A 19,237-nucleotide genomic window follows, 5' to 3' on the forward strand; every position below is an offset into this window, starting at 1 on the left:
TTCACTAGGGTGGAACTTACACATGTGTTTTGTGTGCTCTCTTGTATCACACAGCTGGAGTGGAAGTCATATGCGATGGGGTCAGCCCTTCCGTCTGCGTCATCTGTCCACTGGCCACTACCTGGGCCAGACAGAGGACCGTGGCCTGGTGCTGGTGGACAGAGAGAAGTCTGATACCACTTCCACCTCTTTCTGCTTTAGGCCAAGCAAGGTATGATTTTGTTGTACGAAAGGTTAAATGTGGATTAATGATGTGTTTTAAAACTCAGTGGTGCCCACAATGATAAAACATTTCCCCAATGAGACAGATCAATAACTCACATCCTGCAGTAACTCACATGATATCTGTGACTTTCTGCTCCATCTCACACACTTAAATGACTGCGATGTTCATAATGCGACCCTTGTTTGTAAATGTTCCAGGTTTGTAATTGGTACATTGTCTTCTCGATTCCTAATTGTCAGCCTATGAGTTGATCATTATTATAGTGATTCATTAGTCATGCCTTTGCTGTAACAAGTTGTTGTGCAAGAAGGTCACCAACCTATCTTTCTCTGTCTTTGATTTACTCAGTCAGAGAAGCATCTGCTTCCCACTGCTGCAAATTGCTGTCTATTCCATCTCAATAAAGCTTGAAATATTTTTGAAGTCACTGATACCGAGGGCTCTGGCAGGAGAGATGGACGAGCATTGCCAAATCAGCTACCTCTCTAATTGCTGTGTGAGACTCATTTGCCTTGTCTTCTCCTTGGCAGGAAAAAGTGGACTCTGGTCCAAAGCGGGATATTGACGGCATGGGGGTGGCAGAGATCAAGTATGGTGATTCTGTTTGCTTCATTATGCACGTGGCCACGGGACTCTGGCTATCCTACCAGGCGCCGGACGCAAAATCTTCCCGCTTGGGTCTGCTCAAGAGAAGGGTGAGGAGTTGGAGGCAATGCAGTAGTACAGTAAACAACTGACCAAGTGTTCACTATGTAACCACCTATTTGCCTGAAGAAATTCAAAACTCACAAATTGCATTGTCTTTTCTTGTTGAACTCAAGGGTTTGCTTTTTTGGCTGCAGCCAGTATGGCTGTATGAACTTCCAAACCAAGCCAAGTATAACAATACTCTGATTTCAGTGAAAAAAGTCAAAGGAAAGTGTTTTTTTACAACACAGCCCAGCTCTGTTCCTGTTATTAAATCGGTACAGTGAATAAAGCGCATTATAAATGGGAAACGTTCTTATGTTAATCAAGGTACCTTTTATACCAGCCGCGCATGGCAAGCCAGAGGAAGCATTGTCAAAATAGTCCTGTAGTGTAATTTTCACGTTGAGAATCAAATGGGGCTATAAAACTAATTACTTTGCAATTTGGTGATAAAAGGATCCTCGACTATGACAAAGCAGAGGCTAATCATGTGCGTTGTGCCATCCATAACCCCACCTTTTAAAATCCTCTACCAGTCTGTCACTGTTGTTGGTTGCAGTTTGGACTGTGCTGTTAAAAAGATTGAGACTGTTCATTTTTTTAATGAATTAATGTTTCATTTATTGGGTATTCATTGTTAATTGTACAATGAGGTTCCTCAGCACTCAAAACGAGTCGTTTTTCAGTAATTGATTGCTCTTTTTTCTATGTTTATAGTAGTCAATCACCGGATTTATGCAATTACCCTTCACTGAATCATAGATACATTTACACAGGCTAGGGGAGAATACTTATTCATGCTATATCATAATGAAATTTGACCTTACAAGCTCTACATAGAGAAGGGAAGGGGTTTTATGAGTTGCAAAGAAAAACGCACAGCATGCAGCCCACTCAGTAATCTCAGGAGGTCTGAAACTGCCTCTGAACTTAATCTCCCAGTCACATTGACGCAGTTACATCGTTGCGGTTTGAGTGACCACATCTGTCAAGTGTAAATTATGAGCTGAGCCCAGATTAGAGGTTTTGTGAGACAGGCCCATGTCAGCTCGAGCGTAATGGCAGTAGACTCTGGTCAGAGTGCAGGACATATGAGGCCACGTTTTAAATGTGATAATGAGGGAGGCATGGCGACAGTGTGTTTTGTGAGAGTGGTCAGGATTAGGCGTACGGACGGAGAGCTCATCTCCCAGTGCGGTGGCATGCAGCTTGATTCTGGGACACGATCCAGGAACAACATGGCCACCTCTGCGCCCATGATGCAGCCACTGTCTAATACCTCAGTGACACACTGATACAACATGCACCATGGACATATTGACCATTCATTAATCGCATTTTAGTGTTTTCGCTTCTTTAACAAACCTGCTGTAGCTCAAGAAGGGTGTGTTTACTGACTGATTAGTTGGGTTAGAGTAGAAAAAACACCCTCTCAGACTAGAAATATGAATCAGTGTACAGAAAAAAACGTTTTTTTAATTGTATGCATTGCTGTTCAATAGGCAGTTGATTCAGCTAAAATTAAAAATGAAGTGGGATGCTAAAATAGTGTTTATGACTAGGGGTGGCTCGATACCACTGTCTGATACCAATACTGATACCGCAATCTTTAAAAGTGACGTGTGATTTCTTTCCATCATGCAGTGCGTTCAGTGCACGTTCGATACAGATACCGAAAACCACAACCTTGAGTATCTGCCGATACTGATACCAATCCAGTACTGTCTTTTTCTCTACCTTAAACGACCAAGCTATTAATAATGCATTTGCTTGGATGCACTGATCCCAGCCATTTGAATAACATCATGCTCAAGCTGTAAAACAAATATTTTATAGCCCACAGCATGACTCAGTTATGCAGTACAGCTGTTTCTTTTTATTCAAGCTGTTTTCACACACACAAGCAGCATTTTTGATTGATCAGCACAACTCAAACATTTAAAAATGAAATTTAAACTGCAACTGTGTGCAAAAGTTTCAACACTCAATGTAGCCCATACCTCAATGACAGATCAGAAAACAAGTTGCAGTGTATGCCATAACTTAAAAATTAACAAAAATAATAACATTTCCAATATAAAATTTACAGTGGAACACAGTACAGTAGACGTGGCATCTTAAGGCTTCAAGTTGGCTGCATTACTGACTCCACTCAGCTGACATGATGACTGCGCTGCTGACAGGTCTAACTCATGTTGAAGCTACTGTTGACGTGATACGTGCTGCTCATCTGTCTTGCGCCTAGGGCTGTCAAAGTTGTCCAAAAAGGACAAACACATAGGTTTGAACTATTCGTATATCTATTTTTGTGCATTATGTATAGAGGGCAAAACAATACCACCAGAGTGTTGCCTCCGATTCAGTTGCCTCTCAGATTCACGTTCTCCTTTATGAATCACGTCCTCAGGGGCACACATATTCACTAAGAAGAAGTCGGCACCAAGCAACACTGCAGCTATGGAAAGTAAAAAATGTCTTTGCCGCAGATTTAATTATTAAATTTATCTTTTATTTGAAGGTACAAACAAAATGTTTCAGTGTTCAGGCTAAGGCTAACTAAGCTCAGTTGCATTCCCCTTCAATACTATTATGTTGATAAAGATCAGAAGAGCTCCAAAGGGGGTGGTGTCATTTTTCACAAAGGGGATAGTTTTTGTCATTGTATTTGACTTGGCGGGATGTCATCCCCTTATATTCCCCCTCAAATAGAGCCCTGCATAAAAGGAGCACTTTAATGTCTTGGTTCATATATGCAGAATTCAGCTGATGTGTGTATATAAAGAATATTATAATGGCTTTGAGCCTAATTATTTGGTAATAATTTTAAAAGTAACAAGTTGAAGTTGTAAAGGAGGACTACATCTAAATAAGCTGTGTTTAGTATGTTGTAAGGCTGTTAGTGAGGATTAATTTGAGTCTCTGTTGTGCACAGGCCTTCCTCTATCCAGAGGGCCACATGGATGACGGGTTAATTCTGCAGCTCTGTCAGCATGAGGAGTCTAGAGCGGCCCGCATCATCCGCAACACCACACAGCTCTTCACGCAGTTCATCAGGTTCAGTACTACCTCTATCACTGTGCTTGACAGTAGTACAGACATTTACGCATTCTCCATACAGGGAGTGTTCGCAGCCAGAATCACTGAACAACCCGGTTGCAACCTGACCGTTATTTAATGCTCTTTTTTAGTAACTTTCTGTCTTGCTGTGTTTCAGAGGGCTGGATGCATTGAAGGGAGAGAAGGCCTCAGAGGTGAGCCTTCCTGTGGGAGAAGTGCTGCAGACCCTCAACGATCTCATTGCTTACTTCCAGCAGCCTGATTCAGAGCTGGATCATGAGGAGAAGCAGCGGCAGCTCCGCTCACTCATCAAACGCCAGGATCTTTTCAAAGAGGAGGTGAGTTCAATTCACATGAGAGGTCAGCTGAATCTCCTTTTAACCGTGTGTACTTCATGTTGAACCTGTGACCTCATTTTCCATTGTTTTAGATAAGTGGAAAGCAAATATATTAAAGTATAACAGATTTTATTGTTTTGTTATTGTTAATAAAATACTTTTGACAGTTTTACTCTATCATGGCAGTTTATACATCACTTTGTTGACACACATCTGTCCGGCACCCGGACTAATTACCGAAAGCATAGACAAACATTTGGTGAAACACCCGTGCATTTAAGGGTTTAAATCAGTTTATCAAATAAGACATCAACCTCATATTACATTTAAACATGCTTCTTTACATACAGAAATGCATGATCATAGGATCAAACGCTTTATAAAGTTACAGTCTAATTATCTCAAACTGCTGTAAAAACAAACTCTTGTTTGCTTAACACTTGTGGAAAACTTAGAAGCTTGGGGAAAAGTGACCAGAGAGAGAAATGCAGACCATAGTGATGGATGATGTTTTGTTTCTTTGTTTGTCTATTTTAGGGAATGCTCACTCTGGTCTCTGTTTGCATTGACCGGCTCAATGTGTACAACAGTGCAGCTGAGTTTGAGGAATTAGCAGGCGAGGAGGCTGCGGAGGCTTGGAAAGACATTCTTAACCTTCTCTATGAGCTGCTTGGTAAGAATGTAATAACAGACACACATTTAGTTCGTAAGTGCTTATAACATGAGGGACATTGCAGTCTCGACGCACTCTATAAGTAATTGGACAGTGGCACAAACTTTTTCGGGACTTTCAATGTCTTTTAAATGATTGCCTATTTCTTTATAAAGTACTGAAATGACTATTTCACTTTCCAAAGGGTACAGGTTTGTATGGGTTTTAGAGAGTAACTTAAAAGTAAAGTAATGAATAGTGACTTTATGTTTTTCCAGCAAATAATAAGTGAAGTATTCTCTGTTACAGTTTAGACATAATTAATCAGAAATGGATTAATTTGCCCTTACACTGATTAAGTATGGCACTTTATTTATGACATCTTGATTATTTGAGTGTCATGGACAAGATACTAATTACCTTCACCGTTCATACCCTAACCTTGTCCTAAGTTAGTTTAAATTATGCTAAAGATAGTTAAATTGAAGGTCACAAGATGTGTGATCTTTTAACAAAAATTTTCTTATTTTCTTTCTGTGTTTAGTTAGTAATAATTAAATGAGACTGTTATTTATTTTAACACTCTTCTATGGAAAGATTTCTGCCTTTTGAAGCTTCTGCTCTGCTGGAGCTGTTGTTTTTGTTGCATTTTATATATGCTCTGTGGGTTTGTGATTGTGAAAACTTCCCTTGGTTCACCTTGACTGCCTCCACATTTATCAGGCCCTCCTGCTGAGACTTTACAAGACTTCATGTCCCCAGAAAAAGAGTGGAGGTCACCCTCAGGGAAAGTTGTGTCTGGGGTGCAGGACAGTGGGCATGACGCATCGGGCTGGTGACATCCGCCTGCTTTCAGTGTCTCTGACAGATCCATTTACTGCCTCACAATGCTGCCCTGCTCGGGGTGTTTGGGCTCCCACGCAAGTCATAAGTGTGATTCCAATCTCCCTTCAGAGTTCTCTGCCTGCTGTTGATGGATTACTCCCTGAGGAATGAATCTGTTAGCTCACAGACTCTCATTTAGCATTTTATTCACAGTCTGCCTTAAGCGCACCGGTAAATTGTTTTCAGAATATCACCCGTCAGGTGGACCACCCTGTGCGTGAAGGATATGAAGGACATGCAGTAATGGTCAGAGGTTTATTATTAATGAAAAGAAGGCAGCACCTTTATTGCTTTTTGTTCTCGTCCTCCAGCTGCCCTGATCCGAGGAAACAGACCCAACTGTACTCAGTTCTCTCGCAAACTGGACTGGCTGGTCAGCAAATTGGAACGGCTGGAATCCTCTTCAGGTATACACCACATGCACTCTCATGTTCTCCCATCTCCCATCCATTAATAATATTCATACCTTACTGTTCAAAAGTTAGGAATCAATTTTTATATATTTAGAATTGTAATTCAGTAATGCAGATACACAGCAATGATACACATAGGTTTAATGTGTATCGTTGCTGTGGAAACAAAACCTTGAATGTCCAAAATTATGATTTACAAGAGAAGGAAAAAATATTTGTAACTTTTAATGGAAGTTAATGCAGCAGTTATTTTTTAAAGTAATTTTAGACCCTTTGTACTGGTTGGTTACCATGCATGTTTGACAGAATGTAAAGGGCTTTTAGCATTTTCAAATTATGTCAAAAAATGAAAAGTGACAAAAATGGAGATACAATGTTTTGTCCTGACAGCGGCAATATACAATACCAGTCAAAAGTCAGGACATGCTTGATTAAATGTCTGCATGTCAAAAATCATTTTGCTCTAAAGGCCCATGTTTAAAGTAGGGGGGCAGAATATATTGTTGGCCAATTTATTATTTGCCAGGAAATGTGAGCATTTAATGATGAAAGTATTGCTGATTATTTAAACCAATAATTTAGCATCCTGTTTTTATGCTTGTGTAATCACTACTGGTGGGAATTTCTCTTTTTTTAAACTCACTCAAAAGGATAACATCATGGATATCACTACTACCCCACACAAATGATACTGAAGTTTGAGCACGCTAATGGCCATGAAGCATGCCAGTGCTATACCAACAAGAAAATGCCACAATAAGAGACCTTGGGAAAGACTACCACGGTTGCCTTCTGATGAGAATGGTTCTAGATAGGGTTGTCTACAAGGATTCTATGAACAGTTATCTGATGGTGTTGTTGCATTTATTTGATGTGTGAACAATATGTGATCTAATGAAGCTGGGTTTTATTTAGTTTGTCTTCAAAATGTTTTGAACAAAAAAACATGAATAGGAATATAAGTCTGACATTAGTCACATTCTGTTTACATTTTTTCACATATTTACTCAAATTAATCTGACAATAAAGCAGCTAATTAAAACAATAATATGCACTTACTGATCTGAACTGCACTCTGAATTAACCTGCACAATTGTGCATCCAGCAATACAGGAAGCTTTGTGCATCTTTTATATTGTAATAGAAGATGCGGATGCACACAGAAAGTGTCAATTCTACATGCTGATACATTCCAGTATATTTAACATGGACATGCACATGCTGTAACTGCTCTGGCAGCAGAGTTACATGAGCCAGATTCACAGCATGGATACAAGAACAAGACACTTGGTTCTGTAGGATTAATCAATCATTCATGTTTAGTGTCCAATCTGCCTTACCCACACTGCCCTTCTTACATGAGCTCTTTTTAAATTATTTTTTACTTCAAAATTTTTGTGGAAAGTGTATTCATTCAAAACTTTTGGTCAATCAGAGTTTGAAAATGTTGAACCACAGTCATTCTGAATACTATCTACAATGTCTGTCCTCATTAATGAATTTAAGCCAGTCATATGTGTTTTGAGGAAGGATGTGTCTAAATAGCCTTATTTGGTATGAGGCCAATATTACTCATTGTTGTACTTATTCTAAAATGTGATATTTTAGAGTTTTGATATCTTCATTATTATTCTAAAACGCTTTTATGAGTATCCTGGTATAATGCATAACAATCCTGTATTCAGTATTTAGTGCAGTGGCATGTAGTCCAGTGGCTGCAGCATTAATAGAAAGCTTTAAATTGCTGAGGTGTGCTTGCTCATCTTTCAGTCTTCGGCTTTTGTGCTTGTAAAATCTCATGTTTGTTGCAGTATTTCAAAGTTAGCTTGTACAGACTTAGAAACAAACCACTGACAGTTGGTCGTCTCTGCAGGCATTCTCGAGGCCCTACACTGTATCCTGACAGAGAGTCCAGAGGCTCTGAACATCATCCAGAAAGACCACATCAAATCCATCATCTCTCTCCTCTACAAGCACGGACGTAACCACAAGGTCAGCGAAAGCAGTCACCTCACACGTAGCTGTCTGCAGAACAGAAAGCATCTGCTACAGCACACTGCGCCACTGTTCTAACTCCAGCCCCATACATTATATCTTCACACTGAGACACTAGAGATAGTTCTGCAGAGTGTAAATGACTAAGTGGAAAAACAGAGGTGTCTCTGAAATGGATTCAGTTCCATGTAAATGTGAAATGTAAATAATTTAGAATACCATTCATCCTGAGAAAAACCTTTAATCCTTCTGGAGCTGACTGTCAGGATAAGAGACAGACCAATATTTCAAGTGTAATTTTCTAAATGCAGCCCTGTATAAAAAAGCCTTAATTGCTTTAATCAATGAATAGTATGTGAAGATGGTAAGATTTGTTTGCTGAATGTGACTTCATTTACAGGAATTCAGATTAATGGTTTATTGGTTTCCTCCAATTTAACAAGGGGCAGATGTTTACCCTAATATGTTGACCCAGGGTCACTTAAGAATTCTACTGCCTTGTAAAATCTAGGTCAAGTACACTCATAAACTCATTATTGGAGATGGCCGTCATGCTACACTGTCATACCATTCTAAGTGGTAGAGTTTAAATGCACAGTTATATGCAATATTTTGTGCACCCCTGGTCAAATGACACATTTGTTGATTTTAAAAAAATGAATACCACCTCTGCTTGGAACAAAATAAATATGACTTATTTCTGCATATTTTAATGCAAACTCATTGTTTACTTGCTGAATTTAACATTGGAAAAAGTAAAACATAAAACGGTACATGCACATAAGTTTGGACACCTTTCAGTCAGTACTTAGAAAGACCCTATTTGGCTGAAATATTAATGATAATTATAAATATTATAATATTTCTTGAAGCCAGCTAACAGTCTTTTCTTTTTGGATTCAAGAATTGTTTTTCAGTTTTTCTTGCATAACTCTTCTAGTTCTGATATATTTGTTGGTCTTGCATGCATATCATTTTTGAGATCTATTAACAGATTTTCACAGTATTCAAGTACGTGGATGGTAAAGGCCATTTCAAAATCTTAATCCTTCATTTCTTGAAGTAGTTCAGGTCGATTTTAATGTATGTTTTGGATCATTGTCTTGTCCAACTTTTTTATCTTTAGTTTCTTCACCGTCTCAGAGCATTAACAATCAGGAATTGGTCATATTTAGTAGAATACCTTCCTTTCTTCTATCTCCACAATATTTCATATGCTGCTGGCTGTCTAACAACCCCAAAGGGATGGTAAGGTGTCCTTTTCTTTAAAGCATGCCTTTGGTAATTGTGGCCAAAGAGATCAGTTTTTGTTTCCAAAATGCCTCTGGTTTATCTTAATGCTGACTACTTCACACGCTGACTGACTCACTAATGAGATCACAGGTAAGTTTTCCTTTTGATGACCCTTCCATGTAACGTGGGAGTTTTGCTTTGCATACCTGCCTAGTCTATGAGCAGTTTATTCAGAGATTTTTTTTCCTTACATTTTTTTCTTTCATTTTTTTTCTGTTAAATATTTGTACATTTGGAAGGTTGGAAAGGTCACATAATTCATTACATGCTGGAATTGTCTATACCTGATTTGAATTAAGCCCTAATGAGTGGAATAAGCTATTTTGTCTTTTTTTTTTAATATATAAAATTTAGTAAAGAAATGGTAATTGGGCATTCAGATTTGTTCCATGCAGATGTTATGTTAACCTTTTTAACTGCAATAAAAAGGTCTACATTTAAAATCGATAAAAATGTGTAATTAGACCAGTGGTGCCCAATCTCTCACATACATTATATAGCCTTAAGACTATCATTTAGCTCATAGGCTGTGTTGTATTGTTGTGTTATGTTATTGTAGGCAGCCCACTGATTAAAATGCTCTTCACAACCTGCTTCCTCCCCATAACACCCTTGTAGATTTTGGACATTCTCTGCTCTCTCTGTGTCTGCAATGGAGTGGCGGTCAGAGCCAATCAGAATTTCATTGCTGAACACCTGCTGCCCAGGAGGGATGTGCTGCTCCAAACACAGTTGGTCAATGATGTTCAAAGGTAAACATGGCACTCTGACATCTGCAAAAAAGTACTTAAAATGTTCATATCGTATGTGATATTTTGAGTTTGTTCATGTTCTTCTCAGTATTAATATTTGAGCACTCGCTTTCCCAGCAGATCTGTATGGTAAACCAAGTATCTTGTCTTTTTGACAGTATGAGACCCAACATCTTCCTGGGCATGAGCGAGGGTTCAGCCCAGTATAAGAAGTGGTACTATGAGCTGATAATTGACCAAGTGGACCACTTTGTGACCAGCTCACCCACCCACCTGCGCGTAGGCTGGGCCACCACAAAAGGCTATGCTCCGTACCCCGGAGGTGGAGAGGGCTGGGGAGGGAATGGTGTAGGGGACGATCTCTACTCCTACAGCTTTGATGGTCTCCATTTGTGGTCAGGTACTTGCTGGGTTCTGATGAGCATGTCACTGTTACAAACCTGATGTAGTTAATACAAACCTGAAGAACATATTAACTAATTTATATGCACATTTATGCTCATCATGTGTGTGGTGGCACCAATTCAAAAAAAAATGTTTTAAATATAAATGAGCATTTTTTCTTATCAGATTTCAATAATTTAACATATAAAGTAACTGTGTATTTGGAGGAAACGAATATCACACATAAATATTTGTGACAATATTTATGACAGTATTTGGGAATAATTATTCTTGGGTAAATGCCAAAACCCCTTTATTTTATCCTCTCGTTGTGATGTCAGTTGATCACTGCTCAAGCCTTTCAGCTGTTTAAACCATATTAAAATATTTTTAATATGAGCTTTTAAAGATATTTTTTCTTAATTAATTAATATTTTATTTAATATATTAATATATTTATCTAATTAATATATTATTTAGGCAAAACCTGCTCTTCATACCAGTGAAGCTAATAAACATGAAAAAAGGGCTCATAGCTGTTTTATGTAAGCTTTGGAGGTATATTGTCTTATTTATTTGAAAAGTAACGGTGGATATCAAACATTACTTGGAAAATGCAAAAACGTTTGGTGTTCCCAAACATTTGATGGGCAAAGTACAGTACTGTGCAGAAGTCAGAGACCCATCATTTATTTAATTTCTAGCAAAAACAGCCATAGACGTTATTCATTGATTCAACATCAGGAAAAAAAGAAGACAATATATATTTAACAGAAAGTTACATAAAAGCCTTTCTGTATGTAATTAATCAAATGTTATATAATTTTCTTTTGTATTTAGTGTGTCCACCTTTGCCTTTATTACAGCTTCCATTATTTTCAGGAGACTTGCTTTCAGTGTTTCAAATAAATGTGCAAGAATATTTTCCCAAGTTCAGTCTTAGAAGTTGGTTGCATTTTCTGCTTCTCACAGTCCAGGTAACCCCAAACACATTCAGTGATGTTGAGGTGTGGACTCTGGGGTGGTCAGTCCAGTGTTCTGAGAACACCAGCAGCTTCTGTGTTTGATGTGCAAATTTGTCTTTCGTCGATTTCATTTTCTCAGTTAACAGTTTCTTGACAGCTACACATCCTTTCAGACTCATAGCATTGAGTTGTCTTCTCACAGTGGAAGGATGACCAGAAAGACCTGTGGATTTTTTTCAAATCTGAAGGAAGAGTGGAGCTTCTCCTCTCTCAAAGATAAAGGCTTTAAGTATTGTTTATCTGATGGTGGCAGTTTTAGTAGTTTGCCAGGTCTTATACTGCTGTTAGGACTTACAGTTTCCTTATTTTTAAATCATTTTTAAACTCTTGTTGGAATCTTCACTTCATTTGACTTTCACCTTCCTTGTGTAAGTTGATTACCTTATATGTGATACCTCCTGAAAAAAATAACTTGTACTTAATGTCTATTTTGACTGGAAATTAAATAAATTAAGCATTGTTTCTGACTTGTCCACAGTACAGTATTTATATAGCTTGAATTATTAGAATTAATAAGAATTATCACAATCTCTTTCAGAAATTCCTGCCTCAAAGCTTAACTCAACTAAATGGCAGAGCACGTCACTATACAGAGCATTAAAAAGCACTTACTAACCAGTCACTCTGTGTGTGACAGGGAGAATCCCACGGGCTGTGGCCTCCATTAACCAGCACTTGCTGAACTCAGATGATGTGGTAAGCTGCTGCTTGGACCTCGGCGCACCCAGCATGTCCTTCCGCATCAACGGCCAGCCTGTGCAGGGAATGTTTGAAGACTTCAACACTGATGGCTTCTTCTTCCCCGTCGTCAGCTTCTCAGCAGGGGTCAAGTTAGTCCTGCAGCCACTGTTGCCACACACTGCTCACCTGCCCTGCATAATTACATTCCTACATAAATAACCGGTGGGAGTATGGAGACAGTTTATCTGCTGCTGTATGAAATTATGGAAATTACTAGAGACCTGAGGAGACAGGGTCATTTTTTAAATCTTTTGCTCTAAAGTATGTCTGCGTGAAAAGTTTGAATAAGTACAACAGAGAACAAGTGTAGCAAGTCGTAATTATTGATGAGAACAAAGTCTGGCAGAAATTCTCAAAGGTGCTTTTTCAACTATTTTTAGTTCACCATTGAACTTGGGGTCTTAACATTTGAGAGCACTTTTCCAGTGGGTTTTGGTGGACACAATTGCTTCCTCTTTCCATTCACCTTGAAATGCAAGACAAGTTTTCTATAGTGAATGCTGACAGGCCATTACTCACTGAACTTCACAGCTGATTCCAGACTTCACCATAAAAGACATTTTTGGGGATTGTATTTGTCTGAACTCAGTGTAGCATGTTAAATGATATGAATAATGGATCAGAACCAATTACATGTTACTATATCGTTTTTCTCTAGGGTTCGTTTCCTGTTGGGAGGTCGCCATGGTGACTTTAAGTTCATGCCCCCAGCCGGCTACGCACCTTGTTACGAGGCCCTGCTCCCAAAAGAAAAGATGCGTGTGGAGCCTGTGAAGGAGTATAAGAGAGATTTAGAGGGAGTGAGGGACTTGTTGGGAACAACTCAATTCCTCTCTCAGGCCTCCTTCATCCCCATACCAGTCAATACCAGCCAGGTCAGATAAACGAAAACTCCTATGTTCTATTTCCTTTTGTACTTTCTCTCTAATTGTTTATGTTTTTTTATTCCTATTCTTTATTTTTTATTGGCCTTTTGGGGATGTTTAGCAATTTACACTTACATATAATACCAGAGGTGGATAGTACGATGATATGTTATCATTATTGATAAATTATGTCACAATACACATTTCTGAGTGTATTATGGGTATCATCAGTACTTCAAGAACACTGAACAACTGCACAAAAAAGACCTTATTATTATAAGACCAATTATTATAGAGAGCCTGTAAACAACAACATCCATTGTAGAGCAGTGTAACTGCTTGAAGTGCATAGTATGAAATAACTGATTGGATATTAGTCATTATACCCTTGTCTTCTTTATTAAATTTTTACGTACTATTTATTTTTCTGTCTATTCCTTCTTAAAGGGAATCATGGACACTATATTTCTCACTTTTTTGAAATGATAGGGTTTGATGTAGCGTATAAATACTATTTAAGTTTCAGAACACTCCCTCCAGTCCAAACAGTCCACATATGGAAACTAAGCTGCAATGATCTGCCTTAATTTTTCACTCCTAAATGTCTTTTATCAGTGTTTTGGTGCTAATACCGGTCGTTGATCACCTCTTAACATGACTGGGCGACATCTGATACCAGTCGAGGGTGGGCTGGACTGTTAAGGCCTATTCACACCAAGTTCTATTTTTTCAGAAGAAAAAAATGGATACGATTTCAACGTAGTGGGACCTTCACACCAAGTCCAAAGGGTTTTTCTGTCTAAATACTCTGAAAACTTTTTTTATTTTAAGCACTGCAAATAACTTAAACAGTGCATACACTGGGTATATCCCATTCTACAAAAAAGACAACTACATGGGAAGTCCCATCACCTCTTACAGGAACGAGCTGAAGCTGCATAATAAGTGATTTTGCAGGTATTTTCACAGGTCATTGTAGGAATTTGAGGCTCTGCTTCTGCTTATTGCTCCTCTCAGTAAAAAAAGAGTGAATAAACTATAGTTGAATACAGTTGCTATAACGTACTTCCAGCAGGTGTTCATAGCCTTTTAGCTCTCCTCTGCCATATATTGTCTACAACCTCCGCGTTTTTTTAGTCAGCATTTGCTTTTCATTTAAGCTTTTGAGCTCTGTGTGCTGCAACAATGACAAATACTTACACAGTGTCTCAGTCCGTCATTTTTGGACTCAGTGTGAAAGACGGCATCAACATACGTGTGTTCATTTTCAAAACTTGACTTGCATTTTCTATAAAAATCAAACTCTGGGTAAATAGGCCTTTAGTCCTGTAGTCAAAAGTCCAAAGGTCTATATTTCCATCTAGCATTTGAACAAGGAACTGCAAAGTCCTGTGAGCAAGGGGCCTCACACAGGGCTGCAGCAATCCTTAAATATGGGTCATATGTTTTACATCACTGATTTGATATCGGCCGATCTCATAGTTGGGCTGAAAATCGGCCGATACCGAGACGTAGCTGATCGATCGTTCTGTCTCTACCATTTACATATATCCACCTATTCAGCCTACAGCAGTTTAGCTCTGCCCATTCATGCTGAAATTATAAAAAAGTGTTTCAACCTGGACTGCTTTCTAAATGAGGCACAGTACAGTCAGAACATAGCTCATTTGCATATACTAGACCTAAAGGCATAGTAACAAAAACACCCTGTTTAATTTGAATGGAAAAAAGTGGTGAAAAATGGTCATATTAAAATGTAATTTTGACTGTTTTTGCTGTATAAACCCAAATGTTATAAATGGAAAAAATAAAATACAAGAATAATGTGGGCCCTTCAAAGACTTTATTTTTGCAAACGTGAAAGGACTGAAAACACCATCTTTATATTCGACAGATTGTTCTGCCTCCACATCTTGAAAATGTGCGTGACAAACTAGCTGAGAACATCCATGAACTCTGGGGCATGAACAAAATTGAGCTTGGCTGGACTTACGGCAAGGTAAGAAAACAGCTAAAACATTTTATATACAGACACATAAATCCTGATCTGAAACCATAGTTAACTAGAGGGAATGACACCATCTCCATAACAAGGACCTACAGTGATTTTTATCTGTATTTCATTACCTGGACTACCAGTATTACTTCTGCCTCAAGAACTGACCATTTAGAGAATGCCATGAGAGGATAATTGAAAATGTCACCCTGAATTTAGAAGAACTGGATCGCAGATAGCTGCACAACAGACGAGCATGTAGATCTCATTTTCAGATAATAGGGCCAGGAAAGATGAGAGCAGACTAATTTAATGTGTGTCCACTGCTCATTGCTGCAACATTGCTAAAAATTCTGGTCACATCCACAACCGCACCCACGCTTGCACACATAAGAGACCCACTCTTTGTGTAGCGGGAGCACACAGTGGTTGAGCTGCAGACCACAACGGCTGTTAAGACAAATCTAATGAGCAGCTCGCTGTCCAAGAGCATGGCAGGAGAAATTCATTAAGGGTGAGGACTTCCATTACTCCAGGGGCCAGACCTTATCGTTTATTAGGAACAATATTTTGGAGGCCCAGATGTTCACCGTTCAATTTACCTTTAATTAGACCTCATTAGCTCAAAGTGACATTGTCCTGAACAGGAGATGGGGATCTTAGCAGGAGAAATGGCAGAAACTTGGCAAGCGTGGTGGCTTACATGACCTGCCTTAATTTTTCACTCCTAAATGCCTTTGCGTTGCCTCTTATGTCATAAAAATCCAAATGGGTTGCACCAATTTCTAATTAGCGATGCATTTTGTTTTCATAGAGTAAGACTGTTTTATATTACTATTATAGTATAAGCACTCTGTCTTATTTGACATTTATTGCCTCAGCTTACCTTCCTGTGAATCATTCAAACGTGCTCCTCAGAAGTAGAGATGCAAATACTTTCATATGAGAAGATATTTTCATATGAGAAGGTGCAGGTATTTAAGCTTCTTAAAGTTTCTTAGCAGAACTTGTTAAAGTTCAAAAATGGGAAAGAAAGAAAAGACTTGTTTCTTTTACATGCAGTTCAGTTTTTTTTTAAGTGAGGCCATATTGAGGCCACAGTTTCTATACAGGAGCCAAGTACATTTAAAATGTATATTTAAAGACCATCGTAATTATCCCATAACATCTCTAAATACATTAATTATAATTAGAACATTTATTAAGCATCAACCACATTACAGTGAGAACACATTTCAGATATCCATCGCAGGAAGATGCCAGTTTTTAATGCCTTGCTGTCTAAGGAGTCAAAGGTCACCTGCATTCATTTGTGGTGTTTGGCCTTACATATTGTGATGAATAAACAAGGAGGTTGATTCATATCATTGGTGCAAGGCATTATTCTTTATTCTGTGATCATTTCTGTGACTTTAACCTTTACTTTAGCCAAATTCATGAGGTGTGTAACACCTAAAAATGAGAAAACATGGGATGTTCAACATCCACTTATTTTGGTGCCTTTTTCTAACACCTGATTAAGTAAACAGATGCTATGATGAGCTTGGATATCCGTATGTTTAAATAACCTCTTGCATCGCCTCATGGTGCTGCACTCAGTTTTGTTTTAGGCCTGTGGGACATACTACTAAGCCTGTTGTCAAAGCTGAACAGACAGTTTGTACAAAATATGGCAGATATTTCCTTTTGAGACCCCTTCTCAACAATTATGGTATTTTTTGCATGGTAAGGACTATAGGGAAAGTAAAACACATTCAATGTTTTTATAGTATAGTGCAAAGAAAATGGAGAACATTCTAAAAACTTTGCTTGTTATGTGTGTTCTGTCTGCTAAAAGGCATATTCAGACAGTTCCATTATGGCCCCAGCCCTAGATGCATTTGCAACCCTGTTAGAAGTGATGTCAATGTGTATGAAAGGCCTCTACATTTCTCAGAATTTCAGTCAGAGTTGTCAGTGTACTGGTTAACCACATACCATTTTAAAATATTTAAAAGTACTTTTCTTTTTAAAGGTACGAGATGACAACAAGAGACAGCACCCTTGCCTGGTTGACTTCTCCAAGCTGCCTGAAACTGAAAAGAATTATAACCTGCAGATGTCAACTGAGACTTTAAAGTAAGTACTGGCTGCACTATTGTACAACAGTATGAACTAAAAGCCACAGTTTTATCTAGGATTAAAATGCTAATGATAGCTTCAGTGGACCTCAGATGGTATTGATTGGGTGAGTCTGAGGCTATGGGCTGATTTTATCCATCTTATTAATTTAGCACAGACTCTCTTGTGTCAGCATTACAGATGCATTTATAGCAGCTCATATAGCCCTAATAAAAACATGATGGTGTGGTAGATTTTCCCTCGTAGTGCAATTTGTGAGTAAGATATATGTGTAACTGACACAGTAACTGTATCTGAGCTCTTTTTTGCAGGACCTTATTAGCTTTGGGATGTCATGTTGTACACATCAATGCCAATGCTGAGGAAGATCTGAAGAAAATAAAACTTCCCAAGGAGTAAGTCCCCACAGGCACTGCTTTTATGGTCTGTTTCTATTTCCGTAATTTGGTATTTAGGCCTATACCATCTATACCATCTGTCATCAGTATACAGTACTGTTAAATTTGGAATCACTTTTCAAATTAATGCATGATTAATAACAATGGTTTGTTCACAATTTAAAGAATTTTGGTGATAAGAAGTTACATATATGGCAGCATATTTCTCAAATTCAGATCGTCAAATGCGCTGGGTGGGGCGTCGGGAGGGACATTTTAGTGCAGGGCAGAGATGTTATAAAGGATGAGACTGGCCACTGGTTGAAAATTAAATCAGAAAGCTCGTAACGCTCACCATGGTGTCTGTTTGCAGAGAAAGTCCTGCTCTTTAAGAAAAAGAGCCAGTCATCTTGCTCTTTATGTCGCGAGTGTGGAAGGCTCCCACAGTGGCCAGAACAACCTCAAAAAATACCTTTTTTGTGTGTTACTGAGCCAAACGCTACAAACTTTTTATTGTGTTTTTGTCAGCTTTTACTAGTGATTTCAATTATGTTTTTGAAATGGTAATTTGACCTTCCAGTTTTAATTATTTTCCTCTCTCCCCATTAAAAGAGTTAGGAGCCTGGCCTTGTATGGCCGGAAGTAAGTAACTGCCTGGCAGCATTGTAAAGATGGCTGCAGAGTGCACAGACCTTTGTATAAAGACTTGTGCGGTATGTGTTTTAAGAAGAAGTGATGAAAACGTCTAAACTTTGGTGGTGCCGGAGCTTTAGCAACTGCCGTTAGCAGCATTTTAACACTCGCCAACCAGGCTGAGAATAAGTGATTCGCTGTTGTTTTGTGTGGAAGTGATTCTTGACCGAATAGGAGAGCTTATGGCTGCACAAACACCAATCCTGGTAACATTGTGACCGGCTTTGGGCAGAGGCTTAAACGACTGTCAGAGGACCTGAGCAGCCAATGATGGATATTCCTGTTAAGGAGATGCAGGGCCACTGTGGGTTAGTGCAGTGTTTTCCAACCCTAGTCTTGGTGGAACTTATCAATAAGAGGATTTTGGGAAACCAGACCGCCCAGCTCTTACTTTTCTAATGGGCGTGTTAAAACAGACAAAGCACTAAAGTGTGCAGGGACGTGTTTCTCCGACAGTCCTGCGAGCTTCACAGTGTCACTAACATTGTTTGTGCAGCCACTTCACTTCGAAACAACACTCTTTAACAAAGAAGCTTTTTAACAACCGCTGAGTATTTGTAAAGGTTGTGTTAAAGCAGCGAAAGCACTGAAATGTGCAGAACATTGTTCCTATAGGACCATTCTTCGTCCAGGACTAGTGTTCCTCCAAAGGTCCTGCAAGCCTCTACCTGAAAGCGATAACATTTAGTGCTTGTGATGGACACAGACTCTCCTAGTCAATCAAGAATCACTT

The 19,237-nt window shown here is 38.8% G+C and overlaps 1 protein-coding gene across 1 annotated transcript in view; it reads left to right on the plus strand.

Annotated features, from left to right (window-relative positions):
• Positions 1-19,237, plus strand: part of ryr3 (ryanodine receptor 3) — a 117,491-nt gene that overhangs the window by 36,953 nt on the left and 61,301 nt on the right. Inside the window, exons 11-24 of the mRNA XM_036581904.1 lie at positions 55-211; positions 757-921; positions 3,849-3,970; positions 4,131-4,311; positions 4,849-4,984; positions 6,160-6,255; positions 8,135-8,253; positions 10,168-10,301; positions 10,460-10,701; positions 12,348-12,540; positions 13,110-13,326; positions 15,212-15,316; positions 17,328-17,431; positions 17,746-17,829. Coding sequence (XP_036437797.1) covers positions 55-211; positions 757-921; positions 3,849-3,970; positions 4,131-4,311; positions 4,849-4,984; positions 6,160-6,255; positions 8,135-8,253; positions 10,168-10,301; positions 10,460-10,701; positions 12,348-12,540; positions 13,110-13,326; positions 15,212-15,316; positions 17,328-17,431; positions 17,746-17,829 — 2,055 coding nt within the window. The remainder of the gene's footprint in view (positions 1-54; positions 212-756; positions 922-3,848; positions 3,971-4,130; positions 4,312-4,848; positions 4,985-6,159; positions 6,256-8,134; positions 8,254-10,167; positions 10,302-10,459; positions 10,702-12,347; positions 12,541-13,109; positions 13,327-15,211; positions 15,317-17,327; positions 17,432-17,745; positions 17,830-19,237) is intronic.

The sequence above is a fragment of the Colossoma macropomum genome, unplaced genomic scaffold, assembly GCF_904425465.1.
Source record: "Colossoma macropomum unplaced genomic scaffold, Colossoma_macropomum, whole genome shotgun sequence".
NCBI lineage: Eukaryota > Metazoa > Chordata > Actinopteri > Characiformes > Serrasalmidae > Colossoma > Colossoma macropomum.